The sequence below is a fragment of the Bactrocera dorsalis genome, chromosome 4, assembly GCF_023373825.1.
Source record: "Bactrocera dorsalis isolate Fly_Bdor chromosome 4, ASM2337382v1, whole genome shotgun sequence".
In the NCBI taxonomy this organism is placed as follows: domain Eukaryota; kingdom Metazoa; phylum Arthropoda; class Insecta; order Diptera; family Tephritidae; genus Bactrocera; species Bactrocera dorsalis.
This window is the reverse complement of record NC_064306.1, coordinates 6,777,878-6,801,596: the sequence shown is the minus strand read 5'-3', so window position 1 is coordinate 6,801,596 and position 23,719 is coordinate 6,777,878. Positions and strand designations below refer to the sequence as shown.

Here is a 23,719-nt window from a genome sequence, read left to right as displayed (position 1 = left end):
AAAAAAGTGTTTCGTGCTAAAAAGTGTTAAATAAAAAGTTTTAAAAAGTGTTTCAAGAAAAGTGCTTCGAAGAAAATATAACCTCAAATTGCGGAAACCAGATTTTTCAACAGCGGTACAACTCAATAACGGTTAGATATGACTGCAGCAGTTGTATAACGTAAGTGCCAACTGATTTTCTTTAAATTATTGTTATATTTCCAGAGAAAATTCTTTGTTTATTCATTTCAATAGACAACCGAATTATATAACCTAGAAATTCAAGCAATTTCATACAAAAAATTTACAGATCTTTTGATATGCCGAGCTTTTGCGTCGCGCTAGCAAACCGGTTCGCTTACTGCGACAAACCATTTGAGACAATTATTTCACTTATGCATCAAGCTTATGTTTTACAAGCCTAGGCTACAACTGTCTGTATGCATGTGCGTGTGTATGTTTGTACTTATGTTGTGTATCACACTCAAATCCACTTTGATTAATCATTTGCCTTGTGTGTATAAAGCGCCTATAAAATGCATTATTTCTCAAGAACAGCCACCCCTCCACCATATTGCCGCATACCGGCTGTCATTTGCATTGACGAACAGACGACGGGGTTGTTTGTGTTCCGCTTGTAGGCACTAGGCACTTAAGGGGTGTGTGGCAGTATGACACCGAACACGCAAAACACTGTTTTTTACAATAAAGTATATATATATATATTATTTGTATTAAATTCACGCCATCTCCAGGTTAGGATTTTCGAAGTACGCCATTTACCGACGGCAAATGGTGTAAAGCGTTGAAGAACACTAGAGCGGCGTTACGAGTATTTGAAGTGTGCAAAAATTGCTGAAAGTAACGGCAGCGTGGCAAAAATCAAGTAGACACAGTTATAAAGCACACAGTAGTCTAAATTTGCACAGAACAGCTGAGCTTTAAAAAAAAATTTTGTACCTAACCTCAAAAATTCGTGTTGAAAGTGCTTTGGTAGACACATAACGGTACTAAAAGTAAAATGTTTAGTAACAAAAGTCATATAAAGACACTTGAGTGGTGCCATTTGCTATATTAGACTCAGCTTTTTAATTTTTGCGAACATAACCTCAAAAGTGATGAGGTGAAAAATTATTAGAATGCAATATGGCTTAACAAAAACTGCTAAAGAGTTGCAAAAATTATATAACGGTATTAGAAGCGGCCTACAGATTCATTAATCTAACACAATTACTATATTTTTTCACATAACCTCACAATTCGTAGCAAAAAAGCTTAGAAGAATAGGTATAGGGTGTTACAAAGCTTAAAATTTTATTTTCTTCAATTTTTTTTACACATATCTAACCTCAAATAATTTCTCGACGAAAAACATTTTAAAATGTATATATGACAACCGCAATAATATTTAGCGTTGAAAGAATCACTTGAAGAGTCTTACTGAATATTGCCTACACATAACCTCAAAGCATTACTCGAAGAAAAGCATTTTAAAATAGTCATATGACAACTGAAACAAAATTTAGCGTTGAAAGAATCGCTTGAAGACTCTAACTGGCTATTAGCCAGCTTAAATTTTTATTTTCTTCAAATTTTGTACACATAACCTCAAAGCATTACTCGAAGAAAAGCATTTTAGAATGCATATATGGTTACTAAAGCATCTCTTAATATCCGCAGAGTTCCTAAAAGCATCTAACTGTGAACAACGTAGCCCAAAGTTCACTTACGGTTCACTTTCTATACTTTTTCTAACACATAACCTCAATATTGTGCATTAGAAATGCTTTGGAATAAATGTAAGGTCACTAAAGAATTTCGGAGAACCTTCTTTTATCCATAACTTCAAAAATTACTCGAGCAAAAATGTTTTAGAACACACAGAAGCCACAAAAAGCACTTTTTTCAACGAACGAATCACTTCAAGACTCTCATAGGGTTCAAATTCGGGCCGAAATTCACTTTCCAGAATTGTTTTGCACATAAACTCACAAATCACTCGAGGATAATTCATTTTAGAATGCATACACGTTTACTGAATAGCGCTTCGAATCGGAAGAATCACTTCCATGCACTAACGAGGTTCAATGCAGCCTCGAATTTCATTTTCAAACATTTTTTCACCTTATAACCCTGAAAGAATTACTGGCACAATCTAACGAGCTCAAATTTTGCGTTTTCTATAATCTTTCTTTTCTTTTCTTTTTCTTCAAATACACTAGTTAGGCACTTTTTTGAGTACATATAAGGTTACCGAAGAGCTCTTCGAACCAAAAGAATCACCTCCAGCCGTTATGAGATTCAATGCAGTCTCAACTTGCACTTTCTAGATTATTTTTTTAACACATAACCTCACAAATTAATTGGGAAAAACATTGTAGAATTTGTACGGAAGAGCTTCAAGGCTCGGAAATATACTCCAACACAGTAGAGGTGTCCAAGCAGCCTCATATTTCACTTAACTGGTATATCTCTAAGCTCTTCGACACATAACCTCGCAAGTTATTCGTAGAAAAGCATTTTAGCATACCAACAAAATAGTTTTAAGCTTCGAAAGCATTCTTCAAAAAAGTAGAGGGGTCCACGCAGTCTTAAATTTCACTTATTTGATATTTTCAAAAACACTTCTATACGGAACCTCACAAATTTCTGACACTAACTTATTTTATTTAGAGTAATAATGATTTGTTTGACTTACCGTCCACTTTTGGTAATCACCATCTCCGTGCCGAGCTTGTGGAACTTCTCCCACAAGTCCTTGCCCTCCAGCGTCACCTTCGGATCGTCGACGACCCCGTCATCCTCGGGTTGTAACGCACGCAACGGTCTCATTGCCGGATGCAATTGATGCGCCACAGCTGATGCGAGCACCACGTCCTCAGCGGTGGTGTAGGGTGTGCCCAACGGGTGATGGGCGTGTGGATGATGGGGCGGGAAACGCAGACCGGCCGGATATAGACCGGGATGTGGACCAGCCGGACTGCCGGCGAGCGCAGCTAATGCGGCCGCAGGAAAGTAGGCCTGTTGCGGCAGGTGTGGCCCCAAAGCGTGATGACCGGGCACCGGCGAGTGATGTGGATGCTGTGGCGCAGGCGGTGGCGGTTGTGCGGGATGTGCGTGCGGATGCGGCGGCGGTTGACGATGCGGCGACAAATGCGGCGATGACAAATGTGACGCGGCTGGATGAGCTAGTGGCTGTTGCGACGACAAATTATTGTTGCTACTTTGAGGATCGTTGTTGTTGTTATTACTATTAGTTGTGGTGGGTGTATTGCGGTTGCTATTATTATTATTGCTGCCCGATTTGCTGCCAATGCCAGCGCTGGTATTATTGTTATTGCCAGGCGATAAGAGTGGCGGCTGTTGGCCACCGACCGGTGATGCTTGACCGGCGCCGCAAAGCAACTGCTGTTGATGGTGCTGTTGCTGTTGCAAATGCAATTGCTGTTGCTGCTGTTGGTGTTGTTGCAAGAGTGCTGCCGCACTAGTGGGTGTAGTTGGTGGCGCTTGCTGCTGGTGTGGCTGTGCGGGTGAGGTGGCCGCGCTCAAGACGGTATTACCGCCGCCTGCACCTAAATCACCGGCTGCTGCAGCGGCGGCGGCGTTACTAGCCTGTTGTGCCTGTGTGCCCGCCGTCAACAGCGACGACACGCTGAAGTCAGTGGGTCGGGAGAGTTGCAGAAATGGATGATATGCCATCCCATTTGCAAACCTGGCGAATGGATCCTCAGCAGACTGATGAAGCAACTCTTGAACGTCGTATCTCATTACATTACACTTTCCAGCAACAGCGGGGATATGCAAAAAGCGCGTCTACTTAGCAATTGCCAGCCACACGCAATGCGGCAATATTGCGTAGCAAGTTGTACAACGGTTACCGAGCGCGGATTTTTGCTGGCTCTTTTTTAAGGTTTGGAGTCTGACAGGCGCCTACAAACCGGCAACTAGATTTTACTGGGCTAGCAGCTCCCTAAAATTCACTTTAGAACTTTATTTAAGCTTTGTTTCTTTGCCACAAGTTGTGCGCTTTCACTTTTGGTCGCTTTTTTGTTGCGCTGCCTTGCCACTTCTTCGCACTAAGCTCGGCTCGCTGCTTGTTTGGTTTAAATTTTTAGCGCAGCATACACTTTTACTTGTTTAGATCGCTTAAATTTTGGTTTTCACGGCTTTCGTCACTAGTCTCCTCTGCAGTTGCCGTTATGGAGCGCTATATTTAGTGCTTTTTTTGAGCTTAAAAGCTCTACTATTTCACTGCACGGCCTTTCTATGCTTTTCACTTAGTCTCCAGACTTTTTCAACAAAATTTGCTGCCTTCAAGCCGCCTTAGACCTTTGATTTTCTATTTATAAGCGCGCTTCTTGCACTTTTTGTAGCAATCTATATCTCCGACGCCGCTTTTTGTGGCCTCTTGCAGCCGACTTTGCTTTGCTTTCTGTATATTTATACACCGCTTGCCTTCAATTTTCTTTTTCAGTTTAATTTTTTCACTTTGATGTTGAAATTTTTGTATTAAATTTTAATTTTTGTATTAAACTTTAATTTTTATTATTAATTTTTAATTTTTTTTAATTAAATTTTAATTTTTTGAAAATTTCAAAAACTTGTTTTACAAATTTATGCAGTTTTTGTAATTTTTTAAAACTTTTTTTAAAAATATTTTTTGATATATTTACACTTGTTATACACTTGCCACACGTTTTTGTTGTTGTTGCAATTGTCTGCTGCTGTTTTGTTGTATTTATTGTTGCTTTAATGCTTACACAGCTGCTTGCAACACGTTTAGTAAGGTTGCAAAACACAGTAACAGTTTTTTATGCACTTTATATTTGCTTGCAACATGACAAAAGTTGTTGCAAAACACTGAAATTTAGTTAAAATAAGTTTATGCACACTTTATTTTAATTTTTTAAATTTTTATACATTTTTTTTTAATATTTTTTCGCACGTCTGTTAATGTTTTGCTGCCTTCACACTAATTTACACGACGCGTTTACAGTTAGAATTGCACTTTTCCGCTAGCTTTTTGAGTTATGCACAAATCTTCTTAATTTTTAAAAATATTTGTTTACAAAATTTTCAATTTTTTAAAAATTCTCTTTATAATTTTTTGGAAAAATTGTGTATTTCTTTAATTTTTTATAATTTTTTTTAATTATATTAATTATTTTTAATTTTCTTTAAATTATTTTTAATTTTCTTAATTTTTTTGTAAATTTTTTTACAAATTTTTGTTAATTTTTTTATTTTTAATTAGTTTTTATACACAGTTAGTTCGCACTTGCACTTAATTCGCCGCGCTTGCTTATTTTTGCGCTGCGCCTTGTTTATTTGTTGTTTTGCCGCGGCCGCTTTTCCAATTTCACTGTAAATTGAAAGTTAAAAATTAGTAAAAATTCATTTAATATTCTTTTTGGTACTCTCTACACGGTTTTATTTTGCATTATGCGGCGAGCGCGCTGACATGTGACGCGTGACAGTTCCGGCGGCTTTACGCTTACGCCCTCAAAGTGTCGCTGTGTACGCGCTTTGCTTGAGACAAGTTTTGCAACTATTTCTTTTTGTGAAAATAAAATATTTTGGCGTAAAAATGCAAATGCGCGTTTTAGCGGCGGCTAAACAATACATAATCTTTCTATGAAACGCACACGACGACGTTGATTTGAAAAGCGTACTTGCTGCACACGAGAAATCGAGTAAGAATTTTTTTTGAAAAGGCGAGTAAACCAGCGCACACAATTGCGAACGAAACAGAAAAAAACAACACTATTTTGACTTTCAATATACACACTGGCAGCCGAGATACGCACTACACGCCGGTCGCTTGCAAACTGGAAAATACACGTACTCGCCGAAGCGGCGCAACCCCCCAAAAACCAGTCTTGTACAGCGCACGTAGCGCAGCGGCAGCGGCAAGGAGAGTGTAGAGCGCGCTGGCAAACGTATTGGCAGCGCAGCGCATAGCGGCGTTTGAATGTGTGTGTGCCGGCGCGCAGCTGAGCCAGCAACGAGCGAGTGGCGAGCGCCTGGTCTACACGAGCGCGCAGCAAACGAGCGAGTTGCTTGCTAATGTAGGCAAGCACTTATAGTTATAAGCAGCGCGCTGACGCCGACGCGCGCGGCTGCGTCGACTGTAGCGCCTAAAAGTAGCAACGCTAATAAGAAGCGCTGGTGTATGGCATAGCTGGCGAGCAAAATAATGAATTGAAATCAGAAACCGGTATGCCTGCGCTGCTGTGTGTATTGGTCTTACTCGTCGTTTATTCCAATAAGAAGCAGCGCGCGTTAATGTGTTTGTCATGGCGCTGGCAGCGCCGCAAAAAAGCGTTAGGGCTAACAAGACTGGTGACACCAAAGCGCCAAGATACGTAATAAGAAAACGAAAAATGAAAAAACAAAAACAAGTTAGCTAGTTTGTGTGGCAGAAGAGAGGAAGCAGCAGCAGCAGCAGCATGAATTTCGCACTTTCTGGCGACAACGTCGCATATTTTTTGCTACGCTGCTTTGATTGCTCACATTCACAAGTGAGTGTGTGTATGTGGCTCTATTTTTTATTATATTTGTGTGTGTTGTGACGACCAGCCAGTCGTTCAACGGCCGTCGTAGCTTTATTTGGTAGCATGTGGGCAAGCGGGCGTGCAGTGTGAGACGCCGTCATGGCGCAGGTAGGTGGTGCTGAGCTTAGCCGCACCGCTTGTTGTTAGTGTTGTTGCGCTAGCATTGGCGTGTGTGTAGGCGCTGGTTTTGTCGCATTCGCTAGCACTGGCTGTTTGGCTTCGTGTTGGCCATAAGATTGCATGCGCGTGTGTTTGTTGCCTGCCTGCCGATTGTACGTGTGATAAATGTGCGCGACAGTGGATCATGCAGTGATTTATTTTTTGAGAGGAGCGCAAGTAAAATGTTAGGAGTGTGGCAGAACAGCAACGTTTTTGGTTTGAAAATATATAAGAGAGTATATTTTTTATTTTTTTTTTTTAATATATATGTACTTATATTATAGTTTTTTTTAAAAATTAAATAAATATTTTTGTTCAATAATTTTTTTTATTTTTACTTTTAAATTATTAATGAAAATTTTTTGAAAATATAAGAAATATTTTTTTGGTACACTGGATGCCTTTTAAGGCTATAAAATTGTTGAAACGAGCCTTAGCAATTGGCATTATCCATTTATGAACCCAGCTACATCTTTGAGATCCTCTGTAAAAGTAATTTTCGTTGGAAAAATCATTTTAAGCCCGATCTACTTGAAATTTGGACTCTTGCAACTCTTGCACTCAAGACTTTTGAACTATTTCTTTTCTTTTGACTAGCTTTCTACTTTTGAAAGTTAAGAAAAGATAAGTTGCGAAGTGGCACAGTATATGAAAGTTGTTTGAATTCATGAAGGCAGCGTAGGTCATTCTCAAATCAAGAAGAGATGAAGACGAAGTTAACTGATACATACAAGTTGCTTCATATGAGCCATTTGAACTTCAAAAGCCAATGTAAGGCACTATAAGGTTAGGTTAAGTAAATCTGGTAGACCAATAAGCCACGCATAGACTAGTTTTGGTCCTTTGCGATACCAGATGGAGTTCAGTGGCTAGGTCCAAAAGGAGTAGTCATCCTACAGGATGCCTGCGCTTGACGCGTATTTTTCAAACTCCACAGCCTCACTATCAATATCCTCCTCCAGTGTAAAGCACTTTAAAGTGAAGAACAGAAAATTGACGAGTTTTTTCAGTAATTGAAGGCATAAGATACTAGTTTATAACATAACTTACATAACTTCTAAAAAATGAAGAGTGGTCTAGTGTGAAATTTATGAGCAACTCCCTGAAGAAAGCTCCTCTTTTACCAATTTTTGGCCTTGGTTTTGCATTCAAAGTCAACATAAGACGCCAAAAGCGCAAGAAGATATGGAATTGACATTAATCAATCATTCAATTTGGGCACAATAGACCCTAGGTCGCAGTGCAATCCTCAAGCATTTATCTCATCATTTAAGGAACAGAACATTGCATTGCACAGCACAGCAAATTTCAAAGTATATTTGAAGATTTACTGTTCTTTTTCAAAATTTTGATCACTAATTTGTAATTTCTAGGTCCTGGTCTAATAAGTAAAAAGTAAAAACATATTAAATAGTTGAATGGCTTTGAGTCTAGTTTTCCTAACTTCCGAAAATATTTTTCAAAAGCTAAGCAAAGCAGTTTTTTGATATAAAACTCTCGCTAAAATTGCATATTTACTAAGAAAAAAATTAGTTAAAAACCAATAAATTTTATTAGATATTTTTTCAAATTTAATTTTTTTAAATTATTTTTTTTTATTTTTTTATTATTTTTATTTTATTTATATTTAGTTGTATTTTTATTTATTTTTTATGTTTTATTTTTTTGTACTTAATTTTTTTGGGGATTTTTTTATCTGTTAAAAATTAAATTTTTTTTAATTATTTAATTTTATTAATTTTTTAATTCTCTTAATTTTTAAATTTTCTTTTTTTAATTTTTTTATGAATTTTTTATTCCTGTATTTGTTAAAAATTAAACAAAATCAAACTTCCTTTTTATTTTATGGTTATTTTTTTAATTATATGGATTTTTTAATAATTTTATTTTAATTAATTTTTATTTTATTTTTTTCATTTAATATAGTTAAATTAATTATTTAGTTTAATTAAATTAATTATTTAGTTTAATTAAATTAAACTAGTTTAATAAATTTAATTAATTATTGAATTAATTATTAATTTCAATTAATTAATAATTTAATATAATTTATTTTAATTTTTAAAATAGTTTTTTTAATTTAATTAATTATTTTTCTTTTAATTTTTTAAATTCTTTTAATTTTTAATTTTTTTAGGAATTTTTTATTCTTCAATTTGTTAAAAATTAAACAAAATCAAACTTTCTTTTTAATTTTATGGTTATTATCATGTGGATTTTTTAATAATTTTATTTAATTAATTTTTTATTCAATTTTTTTTTCATTTAATATAGTTTAATTAATTATTTACTTTAATTTAGTTTAATAAAATTAATTATTAATTTCAATCAATTACTTTCTTTAATTTAATTTAATAAAATTTATTTTAATTTTAATATAGTTTAATGAAATATTTACTTTAATTTAGTTTAATTAAATTAATTATTAATTTCAATTAATTATTTACTTTAATTTAATTTAATAAAATTTATTTTAATTTTAATATAGTTTTTCTTTAATTTAATTAATTATTATTTTTTTTTAATTTTTTGTATTATTTTTTATTTATATTTTTCATAAATTTTGTTTTATATATTTTTATTATGTACATATGTATGTATGTAATTTATACTATTTTTGATTTTCTTTTACATTGGAGCACTGAGTTTAGATATTTCCCAACATGTATCCCAGCATATACCCCAAATTGCAATTTGTATCCAATCGCCAACCAAAGAGCGCCACTGTCGCACCAATGTCGTGTGAAAGACGCCAAAGCAAACGAAACACACACACACAGATGCACTCAAGTGTTAGGCGACCAAGGCGAGTTATCTCTCTAGCCGCCCGCGTGTGTGAAAGTGTTGACTGCGGCAACGACGGCACCGACGACGATGTGGATGATGAGCGCAACAACAGCAACAACTACGAGAACGTCGGCGACCGCAACACAACGTCGAGAACGACATTGGGGCCGTGTTAAGAGTTCAAATTCGGCGCCGTCGCGCAAAGATGGCGCGCGATGGAGTGTGAAAAAAAGAGACAACGCTATGGTGTTAAGTGCAGGTGACAAAAATAAAATGCAACAACAACAATAACAGCCACGTGAAGATGAACAAAGCAAATACAAACCTGACTTGCTGCTGGCCAAAAGCGAAAATGGCAAAAAAGTAAAAGGAAGTGGGAGAAGAGAAGCAGAAAAAGAATATTTGCTACCTTTATTGTTTGTTGTTGTTGCAAGCATGGTGATGGCGTTGCAAAAGAGCAAGCAGCCAAGCCAAGCTAAGCAGGCAGGCAGGCAAGTAGTTGAAGAAGCGCAAGGGTCCTAACGGTCGGTTGGTCAAACTGTTTGTTGTTGCTTATCGTGTTGTTGTTGTTCCTGCTGCTTTTGTTGCTGTTCTTGCTAGTGTGTAGCGTGAAGGAGGTGTTTGCATTCACAGGCAAGCAAGTATGCTCGTGTTTGTGGGTGTGTGTTTGTGTTCGTGCGTTGACGCGCTGCAAGATGGACGATGGCGTCGGGCGAGTGAGTGTCCGCGATATGTGGCGCAGATAAAATAAATTAAATACAGTAATAAGGTGATGATAATGAAGTCGAGGCAGCAGCTAAGGAATTAGCGAAATGCGTACGCATGTGTGTTTGTATATGTCTGTGTTAATGTTGGCGATTTTAAAGTGTGGCATGTAATGAAAGGAAGTAGTATGCGAAAGGGAAGTGGCAGTACATTTGATTTGCTGAAGTGACATGTAGCGCAGAGAAATAATAAAATAAGCAAAAAGTTAACTTTTGGCTGCGACAAAACTATAATACCCTCTACAGGTGCTTCTCTTTTAGCATAAAAGGGTATATACAGATGTTTATAATAAATTTGGTCAATCAGTTTGTATGGCAGCTACATGCTATAGTGGTCCGATCTGACTAATTTCTTCAGAGCTCGTAGCATTGCCTTGGATAATCCTCAGTGCCAGATTTAGTGAAGGTATCTTATCAACTAAAAAAGTTTTTCATACTAGGACTTGAATTTTATCGGCCGATTTGTATGGCAGCTACAGGCTATAGTAGACCGATCTGAACAGTTTCCACGGAGATTATAGCATTGTCTAAGAAAATAAACTGTGCCAAATTTCGTAAAGATATATTGCTAAATAAAAAAGTTTTCCTTACAAGAACTCAATTTTAATCGACCACTTTGTATGGCAACCATATGTTATAGTAATCCAATCTAAACAATTTCTTCAGAGCTTACAGCGCTGCCTTTCAGAATAACTTATGCCACATTTCATGAAAATATTTTACCAAATGAAAAAGTTTTCCATACAAGCACTTGATTCGGATCGATCAGTTTGTATGACAGCTATATGCTAAAGTAGTCCGTTATCGGCGTTTCTGACAAATAAGCAGCTTTTTAAGGAAAAAAGAGCGTCTTCAAATTTTCAGATCGATATCGCAAAATCTGTGGGATTAGTTTGCGTATATACAGCCAGATAAACAGCATGGCTAAATCGACTCGGCTGGTCAGCTCTTCGTTTGAATATACATTTATGCATATTTTATAAGATCTCTGACATTATATACCGTGTTCAGGGTATAAAGAATTCATTGAAATTGTTACGAAATAAGTAAATGGCAGTAACATTGATTTGACATTGTCGCACTGAACATTTTTTTGCTGGAAAACTCAAAAATATATGTTGCCACAGCAGAGTTGTGTGGCAAAAGTGGCTTCAGGTGCTGTATTTTCGGGTGAAAAGGTTATAAGAACTATAGAAAGGCGCAATACTAATCGAGGTAGACAATTATTCCTTAAATTTTTGATATCCGACACACTTGCAAACAAAATTTTATTGTGCAACATGGTCTAAAATGTTGCTGGACGTCACTAAAGAGCTCGCGTACTAAATTGTTTAAGGTTATCAGGTTAATTTTTGTTATCTGCCACACTTGCCACAAACTTACTTCATGCAACATGGTCAAGACTAAAACTTGAGGTCACTTGAGAGCTCAGCATTTATTTTTAAAAACTCAGCTGACTTTATGGAAAAATAAAAAATATATATTTTTACAGCTGTAGACACTTTTCTATTGATTAAGTAATACTCAAGCTTCCTTATATACTGGCGTATTAGCCCATATGAGTAGTGAGTTCTGTCAAATGAATTAGAGAAAGCTTTTGTTCCCAAGAGAGTTGGGTACAGACAAGCTGAAATCGAAATCTGAGTCATGTCTTCAGTCTCAGTAGGTTAAGTTTGGTCAGGTCATACTGACCAGCTGTCATTTCATACTGGTTCTAGCTCAGTAACTCATTTAAAATTAGTATTAAGCTGATTTTTTTATATAACAACAACAATAAAAACAATTTATAGTCAGGCGCGGTTCAACGAGGGGGGAACTAAGGAGAGTACGAAAGAAAAGAACGCAACAGGCTTGTCAACTAGATTGACTGGAATTTGAATATGAGTCAAGTCAAGTCAGCATTAGCTATGTCGTAGCCTTCTTTTCAGATGTACTGCGACTAGAGAAGAAGTACAAAAGGAAAAAATTGATGTCTAAAAACCTGCGAATGTCCGAAATGTTGCTCGAAAGTCACGAATTGGTAGATTTTAAGTCTTTTCCAAAAACAAAAAAATTATGAAAAATTAATTTTTATAGTAGAGAAGTCTCAGGTATACCTATTATAACCAAAGAGGTGCCAGCTCTCACCTTTCTAGGGTTAACTGGCAGCACGGTGCTCTTATTATATTTTATTTCATAAAATAATGGTTTAAAGAGAGTTAATTTGTACACAAAAATCTTAAGAGCCGATTTCTAAAAGTTGACACTAGCTACCCGAACAAAATGTTTATCTTATCTGGTATTAGCCTACTAGCTGTAATTGACTTTTTACACAAATAAATGTTTTTTTTTCTACAATTTTCAATTAAAAAGTTTTTGTTCCCTCTAACTTACTTTTTTTCGCGATAATCTGATTTTTTTATACATTTCAATTCAAAAAATTGTTTTCGAGTTTTTTTTTTTCATTTCACAAATAATTTTTGTTTTTTGGAATCAAACACTTTTTCTAAATATGTATATGTAAATTAAAAATTTTTCTAATAAAAAAAAAATTCTTACATTTTTAATTAGAAAAATTTTAATTTAAAAAAAAATTTTTAAATATTTTTTCTTCGTTTTGTGTTTTATTTTTGACATTTAAAAAAAAAAATTTACAAGAAAACTATAAATTAAAATTTTTCTAATTAAAAAAAAAAATTTTAAAATATTTTATTTCGTTTTGTGTTTTATTTTTGATAGTTAAAAAAAAAAAATTTTTACTATAAAACTATAAATTCAAATTTTTCTAATTAAAAAAAAAAAATTTTAAAATATTTTACTTCGTTTTGTGTTTTATTTTTGATATTTAAAAAAAAAATTTTTACTATAAAACTATAAATTAAAATTTTTCTAAATAAAAAAAAATTATTAATATTTTTTCTTCGTTTTGTGTTTTATTTTTGATATTTTTGAAATTTTTTTTACTTCCAGAACATTTATTTTCTTAACCGAGCGATATACATACATACATATGTATGTATTTTAATTAAAGGCATTTCTGTTAAATCTCTTTCGTTAGCATTTTTGAGTTTTTTCTATTGAATTCACGAACATTTTTTTGATTCAATTTCTTTTTCTAATTGTCTAATATAAAAAATGGGGTTTTGAAATTTTTTTAAATTAAAAATATATTTTTTTTTGTATTCGAGTATACTTTTTTTCTTAACCAAGAGTCTGTTTTTAATCAAAATTATTTCTTTTAAATCTATTTCGTTAGCATTTTTTAATTTCAGGAAGAATTTTTCTAAATTTCAAATTTTTTTTGGCCAATTTTCAATCAAAAATATTTTAGATTTGAATTTTTTTAATAAAAATATTTTTGTTTTGATTCAAAAAATTCAATTAATAAAAAATTTAATTAAAAAAAAATTAAAACAAAAATATTTTATTTAAACGAGCAGCATTTTTTAATCAAGAGAATTTTTTTCAATCTCTTTCGTTAGCATTTATAACTATTGCTTCGATCATTTTTATTTGCAAAATTTTATAAACATCTCTCTTAATCAAATTACAAGTTCTCAGCCAACAACGCTGAAAATTTCGTGCAAATCGCTACAAAATTGACGAAGTTATGGCGATTTTTGTCAAAATTGCGCCTGTTGGTTATGCTACATTTTTTATTTATAAAACCTTTAAGTTTTCATTTCGAAAATGAAATTTGTAACATTTCCGTCGCTTAAACACATTTGCTGCTGCCGCTCGCCTACTTAAGCGGTTTAGCAGCAACACCGTTTGGAAAAGAGGAGGAGATTGCCCAGCGTAGAAGCGCAAAAGCCAGTTTTGCAATGGCGTAGCCGAAGCAAACTAACTACATATGCCCAAGCATACGTGTGTGCATGTGTGAAAAAGTCCATGTGTTTGTGCAGAAGCGTAGAAGAACAAATAAACAAGACACAACGCTGCCAACGCCAAAACGGGTGACAAATTCTCACACGTTGAAGTTGACAAACGACAAAGGCAGCGCGGCAGCAGCGCTTCGGCTATCAGTGTCAGTGCGCAAGCAGAGCGCGTGAGAGAGTGAGAGCGGTGCTGCGGATTAGAAGAAAAGTACTGACAGTGGCGCATCGCCTACCGTTGGCAATGGCGACAAATTCTAAGCGCAAGTGAGAAAAAAATAAGAAAAACTTAGTCAACGTTGTTGCGAAGAAGAAGAAGACGGCGATGATGACAATATTTTTTTTCGGCGCTGGCTAGCCTTTGTTTAGCGCACACCAAGGCGGCGGCACGACAGCAAGGCGTGAAAATGGGCGCACAAGAAAGAGATGACAAGAGTGGCTTAGTCGGTGTTGGAAAAGTAGAAGAGGAGGTGGACGGAGAAAGGAGGAAGTTGGTTGGCGGTAAGTGTGTGCGGCTTGAGCAAACAAACGCTGGTGACAACTTCTCTAATAAGGCAACAGCACAAGCAACAACAACAATTGGCGCGCAGTAAAATGTGTCTAACGGCAGCGGAGCACGGGCGGCAAGCAATTTGAGCGACGAAGATGCGCAGTGCCAGCTGGTATTTATTGTTGTTGTAAAGCCAAGTGACAAGCAAACAGCTTATCCATTAGACAACAACAACAACAACAAGCAGTAACAACAACAAGCAGTGGGTGAGAACTGTCAGGCCAAGCGTTTTAAGCACACCCACAAGCGCCGTGCCATGCAACAGTAAAACAACAACAAATTTATATACCAACATTTGTGTAGAGAGCGCACTAACGCTGCGCTCCGCAGCACAAGCTGAGCGTGTTAGCTATTATTGTTGTTGCTGTTGTTTTTGCTTTTCATTGTTTTCATTTGTTGTCACTCGTGCTGTCGCCAGCGTGTTGGTGACATTAACACCAGCAAAAGTGCTAACACAAACACACACACACGCACACGCCTGTTCATGCGTTACACATATATACATACATATATGATTTTGGTGACGCGTCTGCGCGGCTGAGAGTGCGAATGAATGCGACGAAGGCGGCACCGTTTCCGACGACAAAGCACACACACACACACTCGCATACAAGTGAACGACGTGACAAAGTTAGACAACAACAACAATGAACACAACAACAACAACTTACACTAATTTGACAATATGGCAAAGGCAACAACAATAGCAAAGGCGCTCTGGCGCGCTCACAATAATTTGTCTCCAAATTGAAGCGCAAACAACAACAACAACATTTTTGTTTTTTGCATACAAGTTACAGCAAAGTCTTGCTCGGTGGTCAACATGTCGCCAGCGTGCGCGCGTTGGCGAGAGCGAGTGCGAAAGATAGAGCGCGCGCTCGTACTGCATTTGTTGTTATAGCTGAGAAGCCTGTGTGCGAACGAGCCAATAGGCGGCCCCTGAGTGCCTCATACACGCCATAAACGCCCAGCGTTAAGCGGAAAAGAATAAGTAGAAGATGCGCTAAGGTGACAGATTGTTAGTTACTTGTTTGCTTGCACAGCTGTTGTTATTGTTGTTGTTGGTGGCGATGCTCGTGTTGCACATGTGTATGTGCATGAGTGCTTGATAAGAGAGACACTGTAGGCGCAGTAAGCCGCAACTGAGGTGCTTTAACCGACGCTAATCAGGCTTAGAGCTTGAGAAGGCGAAGAAAAGGAGGAGAGGAAAGGAAAAAGTAGCAGAAAAGGTGTAAAAAAATAGAAAAATAAAGCAAATAAAATTTCGAAACTTAGAAAATTATAAGAATTCGACAGATTTAAGCTGAAATATACAACAAAACCGCAAGCGCCAGCTAAATATTCTAAGCAGCAGCGCCACTGTGGTTGTTGCTACTTTGTAATATTGTTGTTGTTGCCTGCCTTTCTTTGCACAACAATTTTTTCTTGCTTGCTGGCCACCACCGCGCTCACTACACACCACACCAACCGTACAAATAAGAGCGTAAATAGTAAACAAACCAGCGAGTTGTGGTGCAAAGTAACGAGTAAGCGTCTCTAATGCTTATAAGTGCGGCAGCAGCGCCGCCAACGTCAACTGCGCTGTCAGTAAATGAACGCTGAGTGACAACTTTAACCACAAACGCGCATACACAACGCCGCACGACACTTGTGGGCAGCGCGTCGCTGCTGACGTGCCAAAAACAACACCTCACAGGCGCGCGCATACACACGCTCACCAACACAGCGCGCCTGAATGATGGCGTATTTTGTTTGCTAATGGGCGGACGCATTAACGCGCCTCATACACTCTCACACCACCCCAAACAGCGACAGCCACAAACAACAAGTAAGCGCGCGCGCTCTCACACTCGCTCGCCAAGCGTGCAAGCGGCGCGTTGTGGCGCATTGGTGTAAAAGTGACAACGCGCTAGACGCGCGGCGCACAGCCACTGCTGGTGAGAAAGAGCGCGCCAGTGTGGCTGTGCGCTGTAGTGGCAACGCGCTGAGTTTATAGTGGCGTAGGTGAGGGCGAGCACAACGCTCTGCTACGAGCGCGTCGCTGTGAACGCGCGGTGTGAAAAATGGTTGGTTTTGCTTGTTGCTATTCTTGTTGTTGTTGTTGTTGTGTATTTGGTTGGTTGTTTGGTGACGTTGAGCGCGTCGACGTCGTCAGCTACGGTGACTATAAAACCAATTGCAACAAAAACAACAACAGGCGTGGAGTAAGAGCAAAAGTAAGTGCGAAGTGTTGTGTTGGCTTTGCGGATGGTCAGACGTGCTAAGCGGATGACTTTTGTGCGAGGCAGGGCGGTGCTACACTTATTTTCTTGCTTCGTCGATGTATAGCACGTTTTAAGGGAGGGGTGTAGCAGCCGAAATGTGGCATGCATACTTAGGTGGTTAGTGTGTGTGTGTTTGTTGTAGGCAGCGTGACAAACCGAGGCGCAACAAAACTTGGCTTAAATAAGTATTCGACTGAACACGCATATAAGTATGTATGCATGTGTGTGCCTGTGGGTATGTAGGTATGTGCCGTTGTCGGCTGCGTGTGACAGCGACGGGTATTAAGAGTTTTAGGTTTAAGGAATGCGAAGGAAATTCAATGTAATGAAGTGACTTGGAATGGAATGAAACGAAATTGATTCGAATAAAATGGAATTCTTTAAAATACAACAACAAGCACATATTTTTTGATAAAATAAAATAAGCAACAACAAGTACAAATATGTGGAGCGGAAAAATATGAAGCTGAGGCAATAGAGCATTAAATTTAAAAAAATATTTAAAATCAATGAAAAATGAAAATTAATGCTAATGATTTATAATTAAATTAAATGAACTTAATTAAAAATGCGAAAAAAAATATAAAAAATAATTAAGTGTTAAATTAAATTAAGCTCACAAAAAAAAGTAAATTGAATTAAAATAAATTAAGTAAAAATAAAATTAAATTAAGCTTAATTAATTAAATAAAAATTAAGTAATAAAACAATTACATTATACTAATTCAGTTGAATTTAAATAAATTCAATAAAAAATCAAATTAACTTAAATTAAATTAAGCAAAACTCAATTATACAATAATTAAGTAATTAATGACAATTTATTAAAATTTAAATATTTAAATTAAATATCTACATTGGGAGTAACAAATTAAGTAAAAAGTTACATAACATGAGTTAAAAATTAATTATTATTTTTTATTTAATTAATTATATAATGTTTAACTAAAATTAGTAATGAAGAATTAATTAAATTATTTTAATTAAAATTAATTAAATAAAATATAATTATATATATGTATGTGTAATTAATATAAATTATATTATTAATAAATTAGGTTAAAAATTAAAAACAGTTAAATTAAACTAAATTAAATAATTAGTAATTAAAAATTAATTAAAGCAATTTTTTTTTTGCGGGTGAGAGGGTGGAAAATGCCTTCCGCATCATCGGCGCTATCGTCACAGCAGCGGTATGTGCCTCTTGCAGGTCACTAAAAGCCCCCCCTCTAATAATTAAGTAAAAAATTAAGTAAAATTAATTAAAAATTAAATAAAATTTAAAATTAATTAAACTAATTAAATGAAGTATTTTGAAGTAAACATTTTCATACAGTTATGTGAGATTAAAATTAATATGTATATTTAATTAGTTATGAAGAATTAACTATATTATAGAAGAAAAATTAAATTATATTTAATTAATTGTATTAATGCCAATTAAATCTCAAATCTAATTAAAATGGAAAATATATAAAATGACATAAAGCAATTAATTAAATTAAACTAATTAAATTTAATAGCAAAAATTAATTAAAAAATTAAACTATAATTAATTTAAATAATTTAAATAAGTATCTGTAATTAATTTAATTATAATTAATTAAAAATAAAATAATTAATTAAAATAATTAAAATTAAATTATAATTTTGAATTAATTAAAATTAAACTAATTAATTATTTTATTATTATTTTAATTTTAATTAATTAAATTAAATTAAAATTAAACTAATTAGTTAATTAATTAATTTTTTTTATTTTAATTTTAATTAATTCAAACTAAATCAAATAGCTGAATGGTTTTAGAAGTTTTCCACCGCTTCTAAATATTTGATCATTTTTATATGTGCCCGAAAATATGCCGAGTTATTAAATATTGCTTGCAGAGAGTAGAAAAATAATAAAAAAGTAGTAAAAAATAATCAACAGCTTCTATGCAATTTTGTTTTAAAACCCTCCAACTGGTCCTCATTAGACCACCTTACTTACTTATTTTGGAAAATCACTGATCTCTCTTATCGCCTTCATGATTTTATAGTCAATGCGAGCATAACTGAACATTTTTTTACAACAACAACAATAATAACAACAGCAGCTGTCAGCATTATCTTTCCTTCTCGCCACCTGCAAGCTTTTATTTACACCTGCGACGGTAGTTGGATACTTTTGTGGTACAACAACAATCACAACAACATCAACTACGTCACCAGCAAAAATAGTGTGATGATTTAAATAGCTCGTGGAATAGTGAACGAAACGAAGCTGCTGACGACAGTTCTCAGTATACTGAACATTACTGAGGGACACGGGTTGACGGTGCAGCAAATGAGATTGGTAAATAGCAAATAGTGCGACAGATAAATAAACAGTCAGCCATCAACAGCGTGTGCCATGAGGAGGAAATTCGAGGGGGAGTTTGATAATATGGACTATGGTGTACGCATGCTTTTATAATTATTTGTTGTTGTGTGTTTACACTTTTACCTAGAATCATATGTAGGTATCTACCCACCGTCTCTATATACGTAAATTCGTCATTAAGTTTTTGAGATATCGATCTGAAATTTTGCATATATTCTTTTCTGCTCAATAAGCTAAACATTTGTCGGAATCGTCGATATCGGATGACTATAAGATATAGCTGCCATACAAACTGAACGACGAAAATCTAGTGCTTGTATGGAAAACTTTTTGATTTGGCAAGATATCTTCATGAAATTTTGCACGAATTATTGTACAAACTATTGCTATACTCTGCGAAGAAATTGTTTAGATCGGATCAATATAGCTTAGGGCTGCCATACAAACTGGTCTATCACTCTGAAGTCCTTGTATGCAAAACTTTTTCATTTAACAAGCTAACTTCACGAAATTGAACATTTAACATTCCCCAAAGTAGCGCCATAATCTACGAAGAAATTGTTTGGATCGGTTCGCTATAGCATATAGCTGCCATACAAACCGGCCGATCACTCCGAAGTCCTTATATGCAAAACTTTTTCATTTAACAACTTAACATCACTAAATTGGACATTTAACATTCTCCAAGATAGCGCTATAATCTGCGTTGAAATTGTTCAGATCGGTCCACTATAGCATATAGCTGCCGTGTAAACCTAACGTTCGAAATCAAGATACAGCTCTTTTTATACCCTTTTAAGCTATAAGAATTGGAACTGTGTAGGTTATCGTAGCTTCAAAGCAACCGCAGTAACGGTTTTTTATTGTTTAATATACATATCTACAAACGTACATATACATATATGCACATATAGTATGTACTATGTATAACACAGCATGAGACCTGTTGGCAGGTTTGCGCTTTACGTTGCATTGCTGTATTGACTGCAGAATTGTTTACATAACAACAACAATTACAAAAACTATGATAATTATAATAGCAACAACAACATCGATTGCGTTTAAAGTAACTTAATATTTACTACAGCAGCAATTTAATTGGTGCATGTGAAAGTGTTGAGATACTGACTACATGTATACTCATGTATGTATACACTTATACATATATATTTATGTAGATATGTGCTATACATAGGCAAGCACATAGAAATATATATAATACTTGTTCTATATGCAAGTAATTACGCACTTAAATATAAGTCGATAGTTGCATTAAGTTGTTGGTAAAGGACTAGTCCGGTTTGTATGCATAGCGGTCCAGTTTGTTTGAAACATCAATAAAGGCTTTTTTTGATTAAATACATAGATATTTCAGAATGTAGACGAAAAATAATTAATTATTGCAACTGAAAATTATGGTCCGTTTATAGTTAATTTTGGACCAGTTTGATGGTATGAATAGTGCCGAAAGAATTATATCATTATTTAATTTCAGGTTTTCAACTTTTGCATATTTTTAAATAAAAAAAAATATTAGTGATGCCTTTTAAATGCACAAATTTAAGAAAAAGTTGAAAAGAAATATTGTATTTCAATACCAGCAGTATGAGACTGCACCGGAACTTGACAAATGTAGTACTAATACTTTGCCACAACTGCTTTTCTGATTCCACATATAAGCAAACCCTTCAAAACATCATAATTTCTAGCATAAAAAATAAAATTAGTTATGATTTTCCAACAAACCGCAGCAAAGTGGTCCGCAACTAGTGCTAAAAGGGTGAATTGTTAAAAAAAAAATTGTACAGGCTACATTTCTTATTAGAAAAATAAAATAGCCAAAATTTCGCACCCATTGTATACGGACCATTCCGCGACTAGTCGCATTGGCATGACGTAAATTATAGACCAGCTGCAATTTGCGCCAATTTGACTCACTTCGCACTCACACGTGCAAAAAAGTTGCAGATTTTCAATACTGGAGTACTACTTAATGTGGTAAAGAGGACATGCGCTGCTGGTGACAGCTGCTAAGCGTAGTTATTTCAATTTGTAGAAGTTAAAAGTGAATTCTAAATACATATAGTATGAATGTAAGTGATTATTTTAAATTAATTAATTCTTTTTCAACCATCATCACAAATTCATAAACTTCACGCGCATAAAAAATGCCACAGCTGCCACAAAAAGTTGCATAAAATAAATTCGCTTGCAACTTTCACACACCTTGACTTCCGCCGCCAACAACGTCATTTCCGCAGCCAGTTATTGACTGTATTGCTGCCATTGCAAAAGGCAACAAATGTTTGTTTTTGTTGGTATTGTGAATTTTACGGTATTTATGTGTTGCATAACTTTCACGTGGCTATTTTGCCGAATAAAGTTACATACACACACATGTACATATTAAATATGTATTACATAATACTAACAACAAATAGCAGACAGTATGCCAGACAGTTAGGCCAGACTATGGCTTACGCACTCAGTTCATTGAGATACAAAAAAATGCGTAAGCTTTCAATAACCTTATTTGACCTTCAAACTTTAAATACATTAGTACTTCAATGTGTGTGCGTACAAGTTTGCATGCAGCCGAAATTTTAGCAACAGCATTGCATAATCGGCAATTCAATTGAACGCAAACTGTGAGTGCTTAAATAAACAACAACATGTAAATGGAAATTAAATAAGTGAAATAAAATTAATTGTGTGTGTGTCACAAAATAATATAATAGTACAGCGAAGACAATTTTGCAACTACAAGTGTGAAAAGGCTCAAAACTGTAACTCTGAAATTTTTCGGAGTAACTCATAATTGAAAATTTATGCTTTCTGTTTAAATTTAGTAAACGTAAAATATATTTTAAACAAATTTCGTAAAAATAAATTACTCCGAAAAAATTCGGAGTGATGTTTTTGCTTTCAATTGAATTTAAAACCACAAAATTAATTAAAAGACTTACATTAAGCTTTAAATTGTAGTCAAATTTAATTAAAAATACTAAAAAGAACTTAGTTCGAAAAGTTTCGGAGTATTTTTTTCAGTTTGGTTTCAAACTCTCAATTCAATCAGCTAATTTGCAATAATATAAATAAAGTGTAGACAAATTGCTAAATTTAATTGCAATTAGAACATTAATATTTAATAAATAATAATTAATACAATTAATATTGAACCGTATAAAACTGTTAATTGTTTTAGAAGTTGCAGAGTTCGCTCAATTGGTAATTTTCTTCATGCCAAATCACATTCCTATGCGCTTTATAACACGAATAGTGAAAAGTTCAGTCGAAGCACAGCTATTACACTAATGAAGATTCCGAAATTTTTGCTTATTATTATTATGGTGAAAACCAAGATATTTTTCTTATAATCAAATAGTAAATACATATCTAATTCAAATTCAGACATTTTAGCAATAAAAAATTTACTCCGAAAAAATCGGAGTAAAAAATTTCGACTCCAAAACTTATTGTGTATGAAAACAGATTGCTTTTCTTGTTATAAGCTGTTACCCAATACTTATTTTTGACACTTTAAGTTGTAAAAACTTACTCCGAAATTTATTTTGCATTAAAACTGGTTACTTTTCATTTTAATCAAGTCCCAAGTAAATATCTATTGCAACCTCTGTCACTTTAGTGTAAAAAAATTAGTCCGGAAATTTCGGAGTAAAAAATTACGACGGCAAAACGCATGTTATCGTTCATTTTTCATTATAACCAAGTACCAAACACACATTTTTTGAAATCTTTGTCACTAATATGAAAAAAACTAACTCTGAAATTTGTTTTACATGAAAACTGACAATCTCTCATAGCACCAAATAAACATCTGTTGCAACTTCTGTCACTTAAGCGTTAAAAAATTTACACCGAAGTTTTCGAAATATAAAAAAATATTACTCCGAAATTTTCGGAGTTCGCGTATATCTGCATTTTTCAACAGCACCATCAATGTGTTTGTTTGTATCATCAAAATAAACTCTAATTTTGCCAACAAGAACTTAATCAACTTGCACACAGCCACGCAAACTCATCATACTCATCAGCACACATTATATTCATCATCATCATCATCAGCATCAGCAACAACATTATCAGCAGCGCCAGCAACCGCATCAGCTAGCGCCTACCAGCGTGTCGGGTCAACACTCGAGGTGCGATTGTAAACACTAACACGAGAGCACGAATAATTTCGTACAAATAAACAGTACAAATGCGCCGCGCCAACAAAAACAATCAAGCTGACAAAAAGCAGCAATAAAATGGCGTAAGCCAAACCTACGCAACAAAAACAAGCGAAGAAATGGCAAGCGTGCAAGAAAATACGCTGCGTTGCCTGAGTGTGAGCTCAAGGGCCGATGTGCCGGGGAAGGGTGGTTCTGGAGGCTGAGGTGGGTTGTGCTCTGCATAGGCGCTCCATTTCCAACACTGCACGAA

General features: G+C 35.0%; 1 protein-coding gene across 4 annotated transcripts in view; it reads right to left on the bottom strand.

Annotated features, from left to right (window-relative positions):
* Window positions 1-23,719, bottom strand: part of LOC105232240 (optomotor-blind protein) — a 260,277-nt gene that overhangs the window by 212,881 nt on the left and 23,677 nt on the right. For all 4 annotated transcript variants that reach the window (XM_049455106.1, XM_049455105.1, XM_049455102.1 and 1 more), the window contains exon 2: window positions 2,678-5,341. In XM_049455106.1, the coding sequence (XP_049311063.1) occupies window positions 2,678-3,747 (1,070 nt within the window). In that variant the 5' untranslated portion in view covers window positions 3,748-5,341. The remainder of the gene's footprint in view (window positions 1-2,677; window positions 5,342-23,719) is intronic.